At 41.5% G+C, this 22207-nt stretch overlaps 1 protein-coding gene across 1 annotated transcript; it reads right to left on the reverse strand.

Annotated features, from left to right (window-relative positions):
- Positions 1-1415: 1415 nt before the first annotated feature.
- Positions 1416-14277, reverse strand: LOC139296124 (vasoactive intestinal polypeptide receptor-like). Its single transcript, XM_070918432.1, has 12 exons — positions 14202-14277; positions 12980-13093; positions 8358-8467; positions 8069-8166; positions 6788-6917; positions 4850-5003; positions 3891-3951; positions 2850-2916; positions 2669-2760; positions 2395-2524; positions 1747-1788; positions 1416-1607 (listed from the first exon to the last, which is right to left on the reverse strand). The coding sequence occupies exons 1-12, from the start codon at positions 14272-14274 to the stop codon at positions 1416-1418; spliced, it is 1263 nt and encodes a 420-aa protein (XP_070774533.1). The 5' UTR covers positions 14275-14277.
- Between the last annotated feature and the right edge of the window lie 7930 nt (positions 14278-22207).

Raw genomic sequence — 22207 nt, forward strand, 5'->3', positions numbered from 1 at the left:
AAAAAAAAAATCCATCTTGTGGATGATGACATATTTCGCTAGATAAGTGGAAACTTTGACCTGCTGTTGGATAGATAAAAAATCAGAGGATCATCACAGTCATTGGATTCTTCCTCTGGGGACCATAAATGCTGGTACAGAATTTGATGGCAATCAATCCAATAGTTGTTGATATATTTCAGTCTGAACCAAAGTGGTGAGCCGACTGACCGACGATGCCATCCACAGAGCCATTAGCATGGATTAAAAAACCGTATGGTACAATAACATATATATATTTAATCTGTACATATAGAATAGAATAGAATATAAAAATAACAATCAATGCAATGAAATGAATTGTCCATGCAATCCAGTTAATGGAAGTTAATCACTGTTGCCACATATTTATTCACAATGTTGTGTACTGTGGACTAATAATGGAATACATCTGGTCCATTAGTTGCAGAAATAGTAAAAATGAACGTCTGCTGAGCGATTGTGCACTCAAACAAAACTAAAAGCCTTTGTAATCTCAGATACATTTCACAAGCGGGAGCTTTAGTCTCCTCTGGAATGTTATCCGGCAGTAATTCAGCAGAGTGTATGCCCCATATAAAACTGTCATAGAAAGGAACGTCCAGTGTGCTGGTTATGCTATAGATTCCTCCTCAGTGACTACTGTTCATGACAGCCTGACAATGTCATTAATGTTGTTACCACTGGTACCCTAAGCAACATGGGCCATTAGGTTAAGTGCTTGGAGTCCCCTTGTGTAACACACCCTTTTAATAAACATCTTGCTTCTTATAGTTCGTCCCTGCCTCTATCCATCTATTGCTTAACATCAGATGGAAAACGCTGGCTAAGAGCTCCATTTCCCTTTAATTCACATAGTGGTCATGAAGGTCCTTCTCCCTGCAGTATTCTGACGAGTGTTACTTATAAAATACTTGATTTTCAATAGCTTTACACTATAGTATGAATGAAACCACTTGCCTATCTACACATCAGTGTGACACTGGCCTTTATGTTAATATCAGATAGCTGCCAGTGCGTGCGGTCAACCTCTGGTACAATGAGAGTTCCTGATCAAAGCTACATTAGAACAGCCTGAGAAAATGTTCTTTGCTCTTGTTGTTTTTTGGGGGAATGAATTCTTCATGTACAGGTAATTATTTAACCCATTCACGAAACAGGTGTTGTCTTTCGAAAGAGGTTACAGATGCCTTTACACCCTGGCAGGAAACACGCTCATCGCTTGTCATTTTCAGCAGGTAATGGAGAAAGGTACAATGAACAGATATCAGTTTCACTACTAAAATGTCAAATTGACCTTGAGTAACAAATATCGACTGCATTGCAACAGCGCATGTGAGCCATATATTCAACACATAGCGATAAAAGCAAAGAGGGGGGTTAACTTTAGATGGGTTTCATATGGCAGAGAGGTGCTCGTGACATTCGGATGCCCGGCGTGTTGTAGGGCTGCATTTGGTAAACATGGTGATCTGGGTGCTGCAGTTGTTGCCGTTGCTGCCCATGGAGGGCTGCTGGTACTTAGTGTCAGCACCCAGGAACCTCTGCAGCATCCATCTACGCCACTTGCGCTTAATCTCCGCTTGTACCTGCAGGGGAAACGAGGAGATGGACAAACAGGGTGGAAAGGGGGTGTTAACGAGGGTATGGCAAATAGCAGGGGGAGAGAGAGATATAGTGACATAAAAGGAGAGTAAACATCTTAGAGAGCTCTTTGAATTGACTCACCTCTCCGTTCATAAAGCAGTACAAAACTGCAACAACAAATCCCTGAAGAAGAGAGAAGCAGATAAAACATACCGCCCAATAAGAGCTGATGTTGAAAAGACATACCAGTGCGATAGTACAGCTGGGGAAACATGTTTGTGTGTGAATAATGATGGAAAGATTATGACCAACTTCAGGCTCAGACAGGAGGTTCATCATTTGGATCTCTGGGAAATGTTCCCAGGAGATATCAGTCTGAGCTAAAAACGGTTATAAATTAAGAATACTTTCCAGCGCTAGGTTTCCATCATTGCACTTGGCTCTCGGCGTGCACATTCAATTAATACTCCGTAAATCAGCAGCCTCATTACTCAAGCATACAAAATTAAACATGTCAGCTAAATAAACCATTCACTTGCTCAATCGGACAAACTGTCTTCATGTTACCAAGCCGTTTTCATGTTACTGAATCAAAGGACTTCCACCTCTGTTTCCTATTTGTGGCACAAGTTTTGCCCAAAACACAGCAATGCTGTATTAGACAAAAGAAGGATTTGGCACATAAAATCCCTTTTTATTTCACCAGTAAGTAGTGCTGCTTCTTTGGAAAGTTGTAACGTTGCCGACAGACTCCCTAACGCCTTTATGAGAGCTGTTACGAGAGGTTACCTGAAATGACCCCAGGATAAGATCGAACACCATCCTCACTTGTGGGTGGATGTGGTCAGGGATGAAGGCAAAGATGATGTAGTTTATGCCAAAGAGAGGTATCAACAACAGAGTGGATTTAGCCAGTCTCCTAAAAAAAAAAGTGGAAAAATGAAAAAGTAAGGACACGGCTTGTGTTCACCAACAACATAACAAAAATCATTTATTCACTGTCACCTGATAAGAAATGACCATGCTATGATAGAGATGTTGACATTCTGCACTGAAAACCTACGAGTACTGATTGGATTCCTTTCTTCCGATGTCAGGGCAATTCATCTTCTGTCGCAAAATCCGGATTATGCAGATGAAAAGGAAAAAGTTCACCTGCAGACAGAGCAAGAGACTGGTTACTGTGACTGAATTATGCAGAGCTGTGTATGAAACGTTACTCATGAAGAGGCACCGTGACTCACAAGTATGGCGACTAAAATAGGGGTTTTGATGATCCACCATGGCCTATCATCGATTGTCTCCCAGCATCTGTCAAACGAGATAAAGAGAGTAAATACAAACAAATTCTTGCAGTATAGAAAAAAAACGAATTAAGATAAAACAAACCCTTGAACTGGCAGACACAGTGAAGAAGGGGAAACAAGATTTGAGGTGTTTGAGGCAAGGTGGCCAAACAACAGGTGCAACAGGTTAAGTTGTAGCATCTTATTCTGCACCCTACCTGACAATCTTTAAAGGCTGCAGGAGAAACACAGTATCTACAAATAAAACAAGCTCTTTCAGCTCTCTTGTCCATTTGAACTAATGACCTACTATAATTAATTCATCTATAGTTATTATATTATATTTCAATATGTGATTTCAAAGTAACTTAACCACACTGAATTACATGAATTCCAGTAGTCAGAGGCTGTGGTGCTAACTTACTCTGCTAAGCTAGGCTAGTTATCTTTAGGCAAAGGCTGGCTGCTGGTGTTTATCTATTTTGTCTCCATCATGATGGGGTTTAGCTACTGCCTCATTTATGTGGGATCCAATGCTGTATTACCAACATGTCAGACATTCAAAACTAATTTGTCATTTAGAGGAAGCAGGCAGGAAACTGTAGGTACATTTAGTTAAGGCTAGCTGTGGCTATCTCACTCATACTAATGTAATAGGCCTCATGTAATAATTCTTATACGATAAAACACATTTAAAAAATGTCTGGTCTTAACTCATTTTGAAGTGGTTACTCTATTATGGCTTTGTAGGGTAGTGTAGCCATGAAACGCTCTGCTCTTGTCTGAGGTAATTACTTTGCGTGTTGCAGATTAATAGTTTACCACAGACCTCCACTAAGGCCAGCCATTAATCACCACACTAACCTAGATGGTATTTTTATTTTTGAGTGTGTAAACGTGTATCTGCATCTGCAAAAGTGACCATTTTAAATCAGTTGTGTACTGATAAGTAACTTCAATTAACAACAAGATTAAAGCAAAGACGAATGGCTCACTCACCCAGGATCGTTTAAATAAGCCTTTGTAATCACCCATGCTGAGATAAAGATGGTTGGAGCCCCTGCAAACCAGAAACAGAATTTGCTGTGAGTTATTTCAACATTAAAATAACCTCTATGTCACAGAGAAAAACTATTAATTGTGTCCACTGTGCTCAAACAAACACCACAGTGAGCCTTGAGCCTGTGTACACTGCTAATCTTCTGAATGATTTTATAGCTAAAGTAATATTGCATTTTGGGTATGCTTATCATTTTCAACTGAATCGCATATGCTCTGTGCCAATATTGGCTCATCCTGGGTATCTGCAGGAAAGTCACAGGCTTGTTTCCATTTTCCTGCTGGCAGACACAACATTTCTGACCTATTTATAGAGTTACTTTATTGATGTGATGGAAAAAAGAACATCACAAATTTGGGGACGGGCTCAGCCAATACTTCTGGATGAATATATGTATTTTGATAGGAACTGCCAAAAAAGCATCCTTGTTGCCAAATGTATCCCTCCATTAAAATTTCAGTTCAACTCAATTTCTGATCTCTTCGTTCAGGGAGGAATTCTATGTATTCACAAATCACTTCTGCCAAAGACGCATGAATTTGTTAAAAGCTATTTTCCAATCAAAAGCATCAAAAGTAGAACTCTTAGACTGAATTATAACAACGAGAGCAGAGTGGCAGCTGCCTGCTGCTGCTGATCTAAAACTGCCAGCAGGACTCATTCATATGCAGATGGGAAGGCACAGCACTTTCCTGTGGATGTATCAAACCTCACTTATAAATTCATTTACATATGATCATGTATGTTGTGGCTGTTGAAGTAAAGACAAAACAGGCATTCAGGTTGCCTGGTGATTGTGACTCGATTCTGGCCGCCACTTCAGACAAATGGATGGGTCAAATCTCCTCATGTGAGCTGTCTGCATTCATCGACACGCGGCAAAGAGGCTGGCACATACCCCAACCAATCAGGATGTACCACCAGAAGTACTTCCTCTCAGAGAAGAAGGACACGGCTAACAGAGTGTGGAGATAGAGGCCCTCCACCAGCAGCCAGAAGAAACTCGCCATGATCCCATACTGGAAGAAGACCACCACTGCCTTGCAGCCCACCTGCAGGAGAACCAGGATGTTAGTGGCTAATTGCATTGCCAGTAAATGCAGATAAACGCAATTCCATTACAATTCAAATGATGAAGACATATTTTGTTGCCAGTGGATGAGGCTACACAGACTGTTTTTAGTAAATGAGTCTAAAATGAGTATTGATGGCTCACTTAACACAAGTCACTTATCAGAAGCGGCAGCGAGGAGACCGTCTCCATCACAATTAATATGAGCATGATATAATTAGATGAAATTCTACAGGGGTTACCTTATGGGTGTGCTGATCATAAGGGCTATGACTGCAAGACTAATTCAATTTGCAATCAAAGTGTGTTTGAGATTCATGTTAATTTTCATATCTAAAGCCCCTCATGGTACCATGGGAAGATACTGTTGCAGGGGTCTCAGTAGGTGCAACATTAAAGACACATGGCGAGAGGCACACTGACTTCTTCCTCTGGTTAACTATTCATATTATAAGACATATAAGTATCTACTAGAGCACTTGCTATTAGAAGCTGAAATCTCTGGGATCTTAACAAATGACTACTTTGTTAGCAGCATGCGCACTTGCATCATTATAACATTTCTTCCATATACATGATATCAACCAACGCTTTCTTCTCATGTACTTTTTCCAACTTTTTAGTTGTAATCTCTGCTATATAAAAACATCTACATTGTCCTGTTGAGCTGAAGACGTTAAAACCGAGGTGGTCTAGGACTTACGGGAAACGGTGCTCATAAAATGCTGTTAAAAGATCCGATAAACATTGTTATTTTCAAAAGTTTTACCATGCATGTCTGCACAAAATGAATGGGCTAACAACATAAGGTTTTGGGCTGGATTTTTAGGAATTTGTGTTTTTACAAATGCCAATGTGATATTGAATGAGGTTTTGAATGAGGAAGTCGTGCCCTTCATGATGAGTAAACTGATCTTGATGTGTAAAATTGGAGGAGTTCCCCTTTAATGTGTTGCTTTCTACAAATGTTTTTTTTTTCTTTTTTAATGCAGAGTTTAGAAACAGTTGGGATGGTTTGCAGCTGTGTTTGGACCAGGACAGTCTGTGTACCCTGAGGAGGAAATATCTAAACTCAGCCATTAACAATCAGCACTTAAGAGATAGTAAAGCAGGTGATTTACAGTCGGCTGATCTAATCCTCTATGGTAATAAAGCTGTGGATTCAGCTGGAGCAAGATCTGAGACGCTGACGTTGGTGACTTGATCAATCAAATAAGATAATAAAATAGACTTATTATATGAAACTGTACCCAGTACAGTAGCTTATCCAACTCCTTATCTTAACATAGCACTTACAGCGTTTTCATATTGTTGATATGATCATGTTGTCGGGACGAAGGGATTAAAACTAGATATCAAAACACTGAATGTTCAGGCTTAATGTTATGTGCAAACAGGAACTCTCACAACATCCTGCTGGACAGATGAATGAAAAAAAACGTCGTCTCAGGAGTGGAAGGGACTTGGCAAACAGTGCTACACCCACAAGGCCTTGAGTGCTCGGATGTTAAGTAAACTCTGAGACAAAGCATTAAAGTCGGTAAAGTCTGAGTGAGTGATTAAATAGATGCAGTTTGCTTCATCTAAGGACAGAAACTAGCAGCTGCTCGTGAATCAGATGGATGAGGTAACTTGATCTATGATGCAGGACTTCTGATTATGCCGGGAAGAAAATCAATAACATGAGCGACTTGGCTAATAGAATGGACATGTTGGCGAGTGAGACGGGAGCCATCAGGAGCACAGAGCGTGCAGCGTACTCACAGTGGACTGGCAATTGTCTGTCTCCCAGACGTCATACAGACCCACGTCCTTGATGAAAACTGCCACAGCTTTCAGTATGAAAGACACAAACAGATGCATGTGGATGTAGTTTCTAGTGCAGTGCAGCTTCCTGTAAAAAAAAAAACCACGAACAAACAGTTAGATGTTTCAAATCGAGAAGGAAAAGCAACATGCACAATTCTCTCAACGAATACCCTCTGATTAAAGATCTCAAATGAACTGTTTACATGACCTATCCCGAAAATCATCTGATGAAGTGTGTGTTTATGACACCAAATCATGCAATCGGAATAAATATCAAGAAAATATTCACCAGAAACTTCACTGACTTAATTTACAGGGGCAAACATTCACAGAAAGAATGTGTATTTTAGCCGAGGACGACACTAACTGTACACGGCTATTGCCTTGTAATGTGCTCCTGTCAAGAAAAGCTATCTGCGTGTTTCATACTTTATATGTATGTAGTGTTCCAAATATGAAAAACCCTGACTTGACATTCTGCACAGAGGTAAACAAGAACAAATCAGGGGGTTTTGCAGAGAAAATGTCCCTAATGTAAATCCTCTCTTCTGGGTGTTCTCAAACAAATGCCTTCCCGGTGAGGTTATGACTGGGGGTGAATTGTGTAAACCCATCAGGCGAGTTATCCCAGCAGGACGGGTGCAATGACACACAGCACCAACCAGCTGCCTGAACATGGTGTCTGCAGCCGAACATAAACAGCAAACACTGCTCACATCCTGTGTGAGTCCAAACCATTGGCATGCTATTAAGGAGTAAACACATCCCTTGTTGTTTAGCCCGTAACACACAAACACTTCAAATGCAAACACTGAACAGACTGAGTTGTTTATTAGAAGCCACACACACCAGCCACTTAAACTTATTCTAATGATCTCAGCTGTGTCATGCCAACACACACACACACACACACGTTTTCTCTGCAACCCCAGGACTGAAGGTCAAAAGGGAACATGCTGTGAACAACAACTGCCCGTCTTAATGGTCTGACTTTATGGCTGCTTGCTGTTGACGGCTTTGTTTGAGAAATGTTGCACCAACAGATTTGGACGTCTCGTCCCACAAAATCTGGCAGTCACATTACAGTGTGAAAAACACTGTAAAACCTCTATAAAATGCAGGAAGTATGGTGTGAAATGAGAGATCGACAGGGTTTTATCACTCTAAATGATGGAAAAAGGTGTTTAATTGTCTTTACCCAGGGACATTAAGTAGCATTCTGACTGATCTCCTTACCGAAAGAGACACAGTATGATGATGGCGATCGTCAGAGAAACAAGCGACACGCTGTGACCAATGGTGTAACCCACTTTGATAGCATTGAAGAATTCTCCCTGTGAAGACACATTCAGTTACACTCACTGAAAACACTTGGCATTGAACCCCAGCAGCAGTAGCAACGTGGGGCTGGAGGATTTTCGTAACCCTGGTTGCTTTTTTAAGAAAACTTTATTAAATCTTAACAAAGCAAATACAACGTGAAACAGCCACATATAGAAACACACATAAATCCTGGTTGCCATACCGACGTATTATCATCCGTGGTGCTGTTGGGATTGTATCCACAGTCCATTATGTAGGAGTCTATGCTGATTGGGGTCCAGCCATCCACAGTGCAGGTCTTTGACAGGTTACCTAATGAGCAGAGGGACAGGGGGAATATTCAACATTACAACATTACATTATAAGAATACAACAAATTCCTGTGGCAGATTCAATGTGTAATGTATTGCATTGTATTATTGTTATTGGTTATGAGCCAGAAGGAAAAGGTTCTCTTACATTTACTCACACTTAATTATGTCACCCTGAGATGTATGTGTCTCACTGGAATGCACCCAAAATGTAAAAGGAAATGGAAGGAATGACTGAAGGGGATCAGTCGTCCCTCTGGCTCAGAGATGCCAAGACGGTTCCCATGTGTATTTGCCTCCATCTGCTTCTTATTTATTCTCAGGCTGAACACACAGCCAACAGTCAAGCAGAGAGATATTTTTACTCTGGCCTGCCCATGGGGGCAGAAGTGAAAGGTCCGAGTACATTAGACTGACCATAAAAAGAGGACAGGGCACTTTCATCTGCGAGAACATTAGAGGAGCAGAGTAGAGCTCTGTGTAGTCAACTACAGCTCGGAAGAGCTCAGAGTTTTTTGTACCATGTTTTTTAGGAAATTGGCCAAAATAAGTTATTTCCGTAACTCAGTAGCTAAGTGTGAAATGGACCAGAGCGCAAACAACAATAACACACACTTTGCGTATCGAAATCCTTTGAAAAAGCCATTTTACTATGAGATCATATAGCTTCCTTTAAAAGTGCTGCATGTGCAGATGTTGGGCACAATGTAGAGCTATAGATTAGGAGTGTTTCCTGACTAACAGGAAGGAAATGCTTCAATGTTCAGATGAGTCACTGATCATTAATTAGATTGGAAACCCTTCTTACAACCTTCATGAGGCATACCTAATCCTGTAACCAGTCGTAAGAAGCACAGATTGACATCTCTGTCATTTTGTTCAGTCTCTTATTGTGTAACATTTTTTGCAGCATTTCCTCATCTCCTTTCCAGTCAATGAAGAAAGGAAGCTGCGTGTGTTGGCGACAAATTAATCCTTGCACTGATTACTGCTGTAGAAATCTAAATGTAGGACATTCCTCACATTTCCCAACCGTATCGCTCCACAGCCACTATCAAATCAAGACCGAGTTGGGAAATGACCAACAATCCAAAGTCTTAGAATGTATTTGGCATTAAAATATGGTCAGCTCACAAATACCTGAGTGGCGTATTGCAGAGAAGACGGAGGCTTAGCTCGCCCAAACAACATGACAAGACACAAAGGCGATGATAAGCCCCTGCTGTTTCAGCCCATGCCACCGCTGGATTTGGCTTGTTTGAGGGATTGCCAGAAGAATGCTTTCATCATCCCCCAAAACATGACTGCAAGGATTTTCAGTGTCATGCACGACAACGAGGAGAGCTCAAACGAGTTAATCACCCCATCATTGTTTTAATTTCGAGGCTTTTTTTTTTATCCTGTCAATGTTGTATAGTCAAATGCTTTATCCTTCCTAATTATATCTTGGAGGAAGATTCATATTAGCGCGCAATGATTAACTTCAGCTCAACTGAGTATTATGGCATGGATGTGAAACCATTGACAGCCAGGCACTCTGTCACTCTGAGCTTGCAGAGAGGGTGTTATTGAAAGAGATGAATGACTGTGTGTTTGAGTTAGACCTACTAGGTAAAGAGTTCATGAGAATAGCAAACTCTATCTCAACTAAATTTATGACTTGGCGCTGAATCTCTGTGGTGCCATGTTTCGCAATGCTTGTTTTTTTGTGTGCGAGGCTTATAAAATCAATGTGTCAATAACTTGAGTCTTTCGCAATTGACTGACAGTGAAAAGAAGCTAAATTTACTTTTTTCTGACACTGTAATACATTCACAAAAATGGCAACGTCTAGAAACATATACACAATATTTCTCTAACCTCTCGGGGTTCTGCAAATTGTAAAAATATAATGAATAAACTGCAATATGTACAGTGGTCAACCTACACAAACAAGGCTGTTTTTCTTAGTTCCTGTAATGCTCACATTTGGAGATACAAGGTTCTCACCCGACTGCAGCAGTCATTTACAAAGCACAGAATCCCAGACCATTCATCATCCCTTAATTAAGTCCTCCTTACATGACCTGAGAGCTGAGTAGGTTTAACCTGCAGAGACCTGCAATGATTTGCTGATTTACTGCATAATTGATATCAAGCATATCAGTGCAGCACAGGTCATTTATAATCCCTTCTCTTTCTTTGAAGGCCCCTTTGCTTAATCCTGGTCCCTGCACAGTGGGGGCCTGCTGATCCTGTGAACCTTTGACATGACAGTGAAATATACCTCTTCTGCCTTCAACCCCACAAATCTGGTGATTCTTCATCTGTCCCCTCTCTTTTCCCTGGAGGGGTTTCCTCTCTCGGGTCACACCATCTCCCATCTGGGTCACATCACAGCTTCCCAGAAAAACCCTTCTCCCCTGCACTGAGCCGTCACATGCTGATGATAAATCCTCGGTTTGAGTCCCTCTCATGTCCTCGATATGACGGAGAAAATACTGGCTGGATTGCAGCGGCAGGAGCCCCCTCGCCATGTCTGCAGAGCCACTCACATGTGTAAAAGCACTGCAATCACACAGCTTCTCACTTTTCACCTGTTCAAATTACAGCAAAGGTGATGGAAGATCTATGGGTTGAGTTTGTGAAGCTGAAGGTGTCATACATCTGACCAAAAGACAGGTATATCGGGCATATTGACATATTGGCACGTTATTGATAAAGCGAACGTGTTAGCAAACTGTTATATGCATCCTGCTAACATAAAGCAACACATCTGGCACTTTAGCTGCTAAATGCTTCACTCTGCTACAGTAGATAGTTATTAACTTTGTCTGTTAGCCATTTGGTGCTGGCCAGGTCGCATACACTTGGTTTACCTTGGCTTAACTTTAACTTTAACTTTGATTTTTCTGCTGAAAAAAGGTTCATGAAGTGAGAGTTTGTGGGCCGAAAAATCAAAACAATAGGCTAAAAAAGCTTAACAGGCTAAAAAGCTCTGTAGAGCTGAATAACTGACAAGTTTGCACAATTCTCTTTGGGTTTGAGTGCATAGCCATCCTGATCCATTGAGAAGTAGCAGCTTATCAAAGAACTATACCTGTGTTTTTACAAGCTAATTTCAAGCTGCAGTATACTATATACATATACAACTCCAGTATAGGAGCATTTCTCAAGGCTCCCAGTCGAATTTGAGGCCTCTCTGCCAGCTGAATACAAATAAACAACTCAACTCAGTGTGGTAATTAATGGTACATGGAGGTATACGGGAAACTCAGAGGGGAATAACCTCAGATACTGCTGTACAAACGCACTGCGATTCAGCCAATAAACTCTCAAGTGAGTGGTCATAATTAGTTTCCTGGGAGGCTTCTCATTGATTAAAAGAGGACAAATAAACAGAGTGTGTCTTTGATGGGGGGGGGGGGGGGTAGTGCCGGGATGAGAAGTTGTTTATCTTTTTGTGAGTCAGCTGTGCCATGTGTTTGGAGTTTTACCGTATTCTTTGTAATATATGACATGGGGTGTCAGGAAAGGGAGAAACAACAGGTGGTCACGGGCCAGAATGACATCATGAGCTGCTAGGATGCTCAGTGTACTTCATAATTCCTATTTCTGGTCTCAAATATGGCGCGTGATGATACTGACAAAGACTCAACAACAGGGGATGTTTGGAACATTGGAACTTCCTTTACATTACATTTCAGGTTAATCTTAGACTCAAGGATGTGGAGCTACAAGATCGGCATAATAAGATATATAATAATCCTTGGTGTAACATTTATAGGCTGTTTAAGAATTAAAAATATCTTCATGTGCTTAGCCTTGTGTACAGAACTAATCCGTCACAATTAAAGGGAGACTCATAATTTTCCAATTTCAAAGAAAGTATATTTACATTATTGTGTTTCAGGACAGATGATCAGGGAGATGAGTATCATTACATATCGGTTTGTCCCTGTTTTGATTAAGTAAGTATTGTCAACAAGCTATAAACACAACACTGACATACTGAGGGGAATATCTGGCTTTTTAGCAGCTAAATGCTCCGCTATGTTCACCAGCTAAAGTCTGTTGGTCTGAGCAGGTAGCGTACCGGACATTTTTAGAGCTTTTACGCTGAAAACAGCTGCCTGTGGCTGGAAACGAGAGGTGAGAGTGAACCAAAACAGTAAAGTTGTGGGCCATAAAACCAAAACAATGAGCTACAAGATGTTAAAATGTTCCACAGAGCTGTGAGAGAACTGCAGAAATGAGTGCAAATTCTCTGTGGGTTTGTCAGTATGTACCCCTTTTCACATTAATCGATCCTCGTGTTATTTGGTCCTTTGTCAATACAAGGTAAGATAAGCTGAGGGGAAATTCAACCCTCATCCTAAAATGTAATCATTTGCAGTATGGGGACTTTTGTCTTGTCCCCACAATGTGACCGTGTAAACAGATTTATGTCCCCTCAACATGAGTAATACATGTCTACACACACACACACACACACACACACACACACAACCTGTTCTATAAACTTGATTATTACGTGTATGAATGTCCCTGGAGAAGTAGGAGAGATATTTGGGGCAAGGGATGGTGACCACCTCTCCAACATCGGCACTGGGCCAGCAGGTGATCTTGTCCCACGTCCCACTGCAACCTGACAGAGAGACCGAGAGAGAGAGGACAAAAAAAAGAAGTGTTTGTAATTGTCAAACATGGAAACACCACATGTACCACGATAGCGACATAGAACAACTGTTATGTCTAAAAAGCTGTTGTGAAATGACTCCATTCCAGTGACTAACGGCAACCTGCTCCAGGTGAAGGTTGAGCACTGGAGTTCCCATGGCAGCCAAAACGTGGTAGCTCAAGTCAGCTGTTGTTACAGCCCTGGCTTCACAACAGCGGCTGACCCGAGTTAACACGCTGCCACCATGACTAATAAAACATGACGCTCCCCGTCCTTCGTTACACTCTGTTATTTGAATTCAAAAGACCACTGCGACTTGTTTGGTCTCAGGAAGCAGAATCAGGTCACAGCACTTTTGAATCCGGACCTGCTCAGGATTTCATCACTCTGTATAATCTGTTCGCCAGGTGATATCTGCACCATCGCCCTGACAATTTGGCAGCATTTACCTTTGCAGGAATCTATAGGAATAAGAATGATATCTAAATTAAAAAGATAATTAGTGTTGAATGACTTTGTTATTGTGTGAAAGAAAACAGAGTCTCTTGATACCTGCAGTTAGGATCAGGGAGGTTTCAGTTGCACAAAGAGGAAACAGAGGCTCAACGAAGCACAAATATCTCTCTGTAGAACATGATTATGTGCCGCGTGCTGAAGAGTGCGCGACACCCCGCTTAGCAACATGTGATTCCAGCTTCATCAACAATAAATTGTCACAGCAAATCAACTAAGTGAGTTTCACTACTGCACACTCACTGTTTCTTAATAGCATTCAATGAAAACGAAAGGTACATTTTGATCAATTGGAAAGTTTGCTTTTAAAACTGAACCGAGGCACATGTGACACGGGGCTGGAAAACAGTGTTCAACCATGCAAGGTGTGATGTAAACCCAGAGGGGAGGTTTGAACAGCTTTTGTTGTCTTTAGAGCTTGTTGTGTCACTTCGATCAGACCCTTCTTGTGGATGAAGCAATTTCGGATAAAACAGAACAAGCGCTGCCAGGACAATAAAGGCATGTCAAACCCCCCCCCCCCACACACACACACACACACACACACAACAAAACTACGTACCTGTCGTTTTGTTCTCAATCTGAGCCTCACACGCGTCCCTCTCCCTCTCTATTTCCTTCATCATGTCACACATCTGATTCTGCATTGAAAACACCTGCGAAGAGAACATTTCACACATGTTTTCTACATATCTCTTAGGCCACAGAGACATTTGAAAGTGTCAGTCACGGATCATTTGTCCATTAGTGAGTCATGCTGCATGTGCTCTCTCCACAGTGCTTCACATCTCAAGGCAAACGCGTCTCTTGCCTCTCTCTCACCGGGGTCTTCCTGAGATGAGCTGCCATTAATCTCTCCGACCCGACACACACGGCAGACACAGAATCAATCTTTTGACTGTGACTCATGCATCATATTCCTTAGATTTGCACGTGGAAGATATGGAGGGAACCTTCTGCAATGAATTGGTTCAACACGGAGCTGGATCCACAGAGGGTTCACACCGCAGAACATACACACCCTCTGCAGGACCAGAAGATTTATTGCTGTTACTTAGGTGGATGAGTTTCCTCTCTGTGGGCATTAATCAGACTGGTAGTACGTGGCTATTGTTAGCCACAAAATGAGCCCATATGACTCCAGCCTCTCCCCCCACACAGGGTGACTCCCCGATTTAGGTTATGATTTATCTGGCTCCTCAGGCCACGCAGCACATCTTGTGTCACTTCACCCACCGTGCACCTCTGGACTGTGATCGGGGAGGATGTTGTCAGTGATGGATCAGCGCTGCCTTAAGCAATGCAAGTTGGAGTATCAGGAGAAAACTTCCCTGCACTCCGTCATAATGATTATGGTCATGATCATCACTTCTACCTTCCCTGCCAGCAATAACTTCCTTTGCTTCATTTTCTACCCTGCAGCTGTCTGCGAGTAAAATGTAAATGTGAAATGCAGACGTCAAAGCCTGCCATGCTCTTCTGAAGGGCTGTGACCTCCAACTGAATTCCAGCATGAATCATACATTCTTCTCTACAGGAGACACTTGTGGATAAGGACGCTGGAGACCAGAGAGTATACAGAGGCAGACGCAGGAGGCCTTCGCCATGGGAGACCAACGCACACATCGTGACTGGCAATTGACCTTAGTCAAGAAAGGAGATCAGCGAGGACATGAAGACGCATGAATGTCACTGGAAAAAAAAAACCAATCATAGGGAGGCCTACTGTTTTGTTTTGGTGCCGAATGTCATTTAAAGAGCTGCAGGTTTTGAGATTGGTGTTGTGGTGATGGGAGAGGAGGTCATTCTTGATATGTTGTTTGTTCTAAAAAAATGTCTTTAATTACAAAAGACGGGATGAGGAAGAAATTAGAGCCAAACACGTCCTTGGTGCATCACCGTGAACTCTCCACAGCCTCCCCTGCCCCTCCACACATGCTGGCCAGTGAATCCAGCCTCTCACTGGTGCGCCCTGCGTCCACGACTGCACCAGCGCGCACGCCGGCTTATACTTGCAGGCAACGACCTACTTGAAAGGTCTCCGTGGTCTTCCTTTGTTGCCACATTAGGCGAGCCACTGACGAACACTTGAAAACGAGCCCAAGTTGCGAGTCATGAGAAAAGTCAAAAGTGTGTTAGATGTACTCACGGGTTCCAGCAGCACGCAGGAGAGAAGGATGAGCATGCTCTTTGAAACCTCCACCCACATATCCAGTCAGGAGTTGATTCGTTTGGAAAGAACGGGTTTGTAGAAGAGCAAAAAAGTTGAAGCTAAAATGTAAATAACTCAAAATGATAAGAGTGAGAATCCGCCGCAGGTCCGTGTGGATCCCCTCGCTGACTCTGCGCGTTCTTGCGCTCTGAGTCTGGAGTGAACTGCTCCGCTCCTGGAATCCTCCTCCTCCTCCTCCTCCTCCTCCCACTCGGGCTTCACCTTGAACAACCAACAAGCAACCAATGAAAAGATCATCTGTGAGCGTCAGTGGATGAGGGCGTAAAACACAAAGAGTCCGTGAAGACACGACTTTCCCTCTGCTGCATTATGTGGAGCCCATTTGAGACAAGCAAAAGTACATTGTAATACCAGTTTGTTACGATGGCTGCAATGATTTATCATAACAGCAATTTGCTGCATTTACAGCCTACTTTTTTTACTTCACTACGTTTATTTGACAGCTTTAGTTACTGATGACTTTACAGATTAAGAATTTACATAGAAAATAATGAAAAGCTTATAAAACACGCCTAATAGTTAAAGGTTAAACCAGTGGTCTCCAGCCCTCTTTGGCTTGTGATTTGATTAAGAAATACTGTGTTTAGGGTTAGGGATGTCTATTGTATGATGTTGTTTCCCTTCTAAATGATTCAGATGGTTTCAGAGGCCCAAACAGGTAAAATGATCCAAATGATCCATTATGTCACGTCCCAAAAAAACTGAACACAAATTTGTGCAGCAGTACTTTCTTTCCTACCCCATTAATCATCTCACGACCCCTCAGATCCATGGTGTGACACTTTGGAGGGGGCCCACCCCTAGGTTGGGAACCACTGGACTCAACTACTTACCTGTATATAAAGTAGTTCAAACGAGCTTCACCTCATCCAGCTACAACAGTAAAATGCAACTTACACATTGATGCATCAGTATTAACAATTGAATGTCCTATGTAATAAAATATCAGTCGCAGAACAAGTACTTTTACTTCACTTGGAATGGAGTATTTCTACACTGTCGTATTGGTACTCTTGCTTAAGTAAAGGATCTGAGTACTTCCTCCACCACAGCTGTGAATTAAACCAAATAGCATTATTGAGTGCCACAGAAACATGAGCCCCTTGACAAGACAGGTGACAAATTAAAGGTAAAATCAGAACACATGTGTAGAGGAACATAAGGGAAGCAGAGGGACCCCCTCTAAGGGGTTCGATGAGGATGAAAATGATGCGAATTGACGCCTTCCTGAGACAATTTATGTTGTTAAGGGAGGCTGGGTCATGTTGAAGACCATATACAGTCGACATTCAGCTGAAGTGTGCAGTTAAATGCAATAAAAATCAGCCTCTCTCAGTTGGCTCCCAGATATGGAGCTGGTCACAGCTGACACACTGCTCTCAGATAAGATAGTGCTGTATATGCTCAGGGTGAATGATGCACAGTGCACGTATGCATGTGCAAGTGTTTGCAACAAACTGTGGACAACAGGGAGTTGTAAAGCTCATAATTCATCAAAAAGGAAGACTGGAAAATATGTGTGCTCCCTCTGGAAGTTCTGCAAATGGACAAGTGGTAAACATGCAGAGTGTGTCTCTGCTTGTCGCTGGTCAGATGGCTGCTCTGTCATCATGCGCTCATGCATCAGTGTGCATAGTGTGAAGAGACAAGGATTATGTCATTCACTTCCAAGCATGAGGAATATATATGTTTCTGATAACAATGCACAGAAGCGACCCTTGTTTCCCATGCAACCATGCATACCTTGTGTTTTGCTGGTCTGGCTTCACTATCAGTGGGTGAAGCTTTGATGGATGTCAGAATGACCTTCCTCTGGGATGGAAGTCAAATGTTTGGGTTTTTGAGTTCTGCTGCATGAATCTTGTGGAATTTCAGCCCAGGAAGCTCCTTTCCGTCCCTAGTTTCTTGCTGTCATCCATAAACAGGTCTGTTGCTCTCTGAGGCCTCATCTGAGTCTAATACGAAGCGTTTTTAACATCCGTCTGCGATAGTGTACAATCACATTTAATTCCAGAAGGAGTTCATTTCAGAAGTTAGTGGTACCTCAGTCGAAATAATGGTGCTACTTAGGTGTCATTACAGCAAGCATGTGGCACCACCAATGTTTACCACTCTCTCACACCAGTTGGCAGTGGTGTTTTATTGCCAGCGTCTCAAAATTAAGAACATGTTTCTCATAAACCCTCTGTCATAAAGATGATCTTTGCTTCTAAAAAGGATAAACATGTTGATTTTTTTTTTTTTTCCAATTTGTCATCCTTCTCTGCTCGAAAGTGTGGAAGCTTTTAGATCAGCGACATCTTCCCGTTTTGTGCCATAAAGCAATCGTATGACGTCTGCAAAATCTAAACATGATGACAAACAGTGGGAAATAAGGCACCAATCAGAGGCTGCAAGGGTCTCATTTGCTGTAGTTAAGGCATTAATCGCTCAAAGTGAATGTGGGAATTATTTTTTGCTGGTAATTGCAGCATGAATTCTTGCCTTTAATGAACAAGCTGAAACAGAGCTCTGCCCCCTCACAGGCAACCTGCGGGGGTTCATTGACATGCTGCTATAAGAGTCTGAATTGATCTGCGAGCTGTCAGTCAACACCCTACATGTTTTAAGGGGGGCAATGATTGTAATTATGAAGGTGCATCAAACTCATCAAACTGAAATAAAGATCAGAGTGAAATTATCTTCCCAGCGGGGAAACCAAAAGCAAAGTGTGTGTGTGTGTGTGTGTGTGTGTGTGTGTGTGTGTGTGTGTGTGTGTGTCTGCTTTAATGCCTGTCTATAAATCCTGATATAGGAGGAATGCCATTTCATTTCGTCAAGCTTGCAAACACAACAATGTCATCTTTTCAGGAAACAACAGCTCTGTTTTGGTTTGTTGAGAACAGTGTTTTGGGATCATCTCGTGGTTGCTGACTGTGTTCCATAAACCATTTGAATGTCCAACCATCTCATTTTCTCAACCATGTCATCCATCACTTATGATGGAAACATAAAGTCACCAAAACTGCAGGGTGGCAGATATGTTTTAGCTGCAGTTCCCTGCATGGACACACATGAAGTGGATTTACCACCTGCAGTGTGTGACTCATGGGATGGCAATGTCAGTGGTCCAGACTGAAATATCTCAACAGCTATTGAATGAAAGTTTGAACAGACATTCACGTTCCCCAGAGGATCATTTCTGATAACTTTGGTGATCCCCTGACTCACCTTTATGCCTTTAAATGAAATGTCTCCACAACTATTGGATGGATTGCCATGAAATTTGGTACAAACACTCATGTCCCCCTCAGGATGAGCTGTAATAACTTTTGTGATCCACTAACTTTCCACCATCAGGTCAAATTTGAATTTGTCCAATACTTTGGTTAATGACATATGTTTCTGACATTTCTTGGCATTAATAATAAGGAAGTGGCTGAAAAACCAAACTAATAATGGATGCCTCACATCAGCTGAAGCCAGTTGTTGAGTATAATCAAACACAAATTTCATGGATATGGTGTTATATCGTCAATGCTAAATATCTTGCTCATAAGACCTACTTAGTAAATACAACTGTCTTGAGGACATGAACGCAAGCCTTGTTCATTTAACTCAACTAAACATCTTACTGAGGCCACGTGCAAACAAGAAAAAACTTTCTGTCTGAAATACTGAGCACTAGACCTTATATTTTAAGGTCACGAAGTCCCCTTATGTCAAGAGCTCCTGCTGTGCGAAGCATAAATGCAGACACTTGTGTTAACCATCCATTATTATTGGGTAGCTCCATCTATAGCTCCTGTGCCATTTGTTTTTATACAGCAGGAAATTAGTCTGAAGCAGCGTGTCTTTTGTCTGCTCTCACTCATCAGTGAGAGGCAGGGCCAAAGGGAGTGTGCCTCAAATATGAGAGAATTTAGAGCTGTGAAAGTCAGAAAGGAGGATTCAGGGACATTCTGTCGAAAATAAGAATAACAACTATTCATTAGCCAAAGACGAGTTCATACCAGACTTTTCATTTTTCTGAATTATTGCGCCGTTTCGCATCTGTTTCGTGTCTCTACAGACACCAGTGTTGTCAGTTTCATCAGAGGGGTTTTGTTCCATGCAGGCTCGGACATCTTCAAGCTGCACCAAGGTTGAGCGTGACTGAGTGAAAGGTGTTCGAACAATAAGAAAGCTGATGTCATTATTTTGAACTGGAGGAATGAAGCAACACCTCAATCAGCATGAGCTTTAAGTATGGTAAAGAGACAAAAGCAACTCTGAATCCAAGCATTCTTTAGTCGTATGAATTCTCTCGTCTCGTCTTGAGGCATCAATTGTTGAATTAAACAGCATCAATATGGTGGCAGAGATGCCCCTGAACATTCACTGCTGTGTGTGGAATTAAACTGACCAACAGAGGAATATATTTCCAGTATTTCCAGCGGTGCAGATACATTTTCAATTTCGGCAACTCTTTTCATAGTTCACAGCTTGAAAAAGGTGTTGGGGGGGGGGGGTGTAGACAGGTGTAGACAGCATCCAAATGACAGGAGAAAATATGACCACGCATTTAAAACAGTTGTGCATTCACAGTCAAACACTGTTTGCCAAGAGAACAGAGCAAGCTATTCAGTACACACAGACAGAGAAAAAAGGAAGCTGGCAAAGTCTGAGACGCTTTACTTTATGATGCATGGGTGTATTACGCAGGTCAACACTGGCAACTTTCAGGAAAACAATCAGAGGATTAGCTGCTTTGGTGGTTAGTGTACTCAAGTGATCTGGACATAAATCTGAAAGGTCATGAGACGATTAACACGATATACAAGAAGAAAAACATCACCCTGCTATACAAATTATTTTTCATTCTTTGTGACTTTTCTCCTATTGTGAAATAGTGGATAGAAATACTGGAAAAGTCATAATAAAACAGGTTTTAAGGGAAAATCCTCCTTGGTGGAACTGCGCGCGCAACCTGTAATGAAGAGGGGCTACAAATCATCGCTTTCATGGCTACGTCACAAATGGCAACATTAATCAGTATCACACCATGATGACAAGCAGACGTTAAAGTAAGAGTTGTCTTACATACATTAGTGCTTTTGCAGTTGTGAAAGACATATTCAGATGCTTTACTTACTGTAAATAAAGGTGATGCTCCTAATAACAAAAAGTCAAGCATTCAAAATATTACTTATGTAAAAACAATTATCAGAAAAATGTACCAAATGTACTAAAAATGCTTTGAATTATACATTATTGATTTAGTACTACTGACGCATTAAACAATAAGCTGAATTCTAATGTTGTAGCTGGTCAAAGTGGAGCAAACTCTAACTATTTATAATGCTGTTTGGTAGTTTAATAAATAATAACGCATTATATTTTATAAAGGGATCATACATGTGCAGTCCACCCACACAGGTGTTTTCACTCATGTTGACTGTGTGGATGTGTACAAGCTGGGCTTGATTGATAGCTCCCTTACCCCTTCTGTTGATTTTGTTGTACCTGTTAGGGCGGGACATACGAGTGCACAGAGTTTGGTGACATCACATAATTTCCAGCACAGCCACAGTAATTGAAAAATTGTGTGGGTGTCCTTTCATTAGCAAAGTAGCAAGTAACTCTAATCTGTCAAATGAATAATGGAGTAGAAGCATAAAGTAGAATAACATGGAAATACTCAAGTGAAGTACAAGTACCTCAAAATTGTACTTAAGTAGAGTACTTGAGAAAATGTACTTTTTGACCCCTTAATTCAAAATTCAAGAGTTATTTCTCTCACTCTCATATTATTTGATTTGAATCATATTTAGAGGCCCAAAGAGGTAAAACCTTTTAAAGGATTAGATTAGTAATCATCTCGCAACCGCTTGTGCGAGTCCTTGTCCTTCTGCTGTGCATGTTGTGGGCCTGACAAGCCCACTGAAACATTGTATGTAAAGCCATATTTGGCTATACAAACAAACCTGACTTCACATAACTTGTTTCAGAGTCTTCTTCCTCATCTTTAGAGCTTTTTGTTTAGCGACTGAGCGCTGTGTCGTGGTCTATGGTCTTCTGTGTGTTCTTCTTGATCTGCAACTCAAGATAACTGGATGGGAACATTTACAAAACACATAATATCTTTTAAGCAGCCTAACCTAACCCTATTGTATGCTACTTTTTTACTTCTACTCCACTGCATTTGTTTAACAGCTACTAGTTGATTTTCAAATTAAGATTTTACATGCAAAATATGTGATCACTTTATAAAATATGCTGCATGTTAACAGATTAAACTACCCAAAAGTATATGAAGTAGTAAAAATGAGTGTCTCCTTATCCAACCGCAACATTAAAGTAACACAGACATGCTA

The sequence above is a fragment of the Enoplosus armatus genome, chromosome 14 (assembly GCF_043641665.1).
Source record: "Enoplosus armatus isolate fEnoArm2 chromosome 14, fEnoArm2.hap1, whole genome shotgun sequence".
Taxonomy (NCBI): Eukaryota; Metazoa; Chordata; class Actinopteri; order Centrarchiformes; family Enoplosidae; genus Enoplosus; species Enoplosus armatus.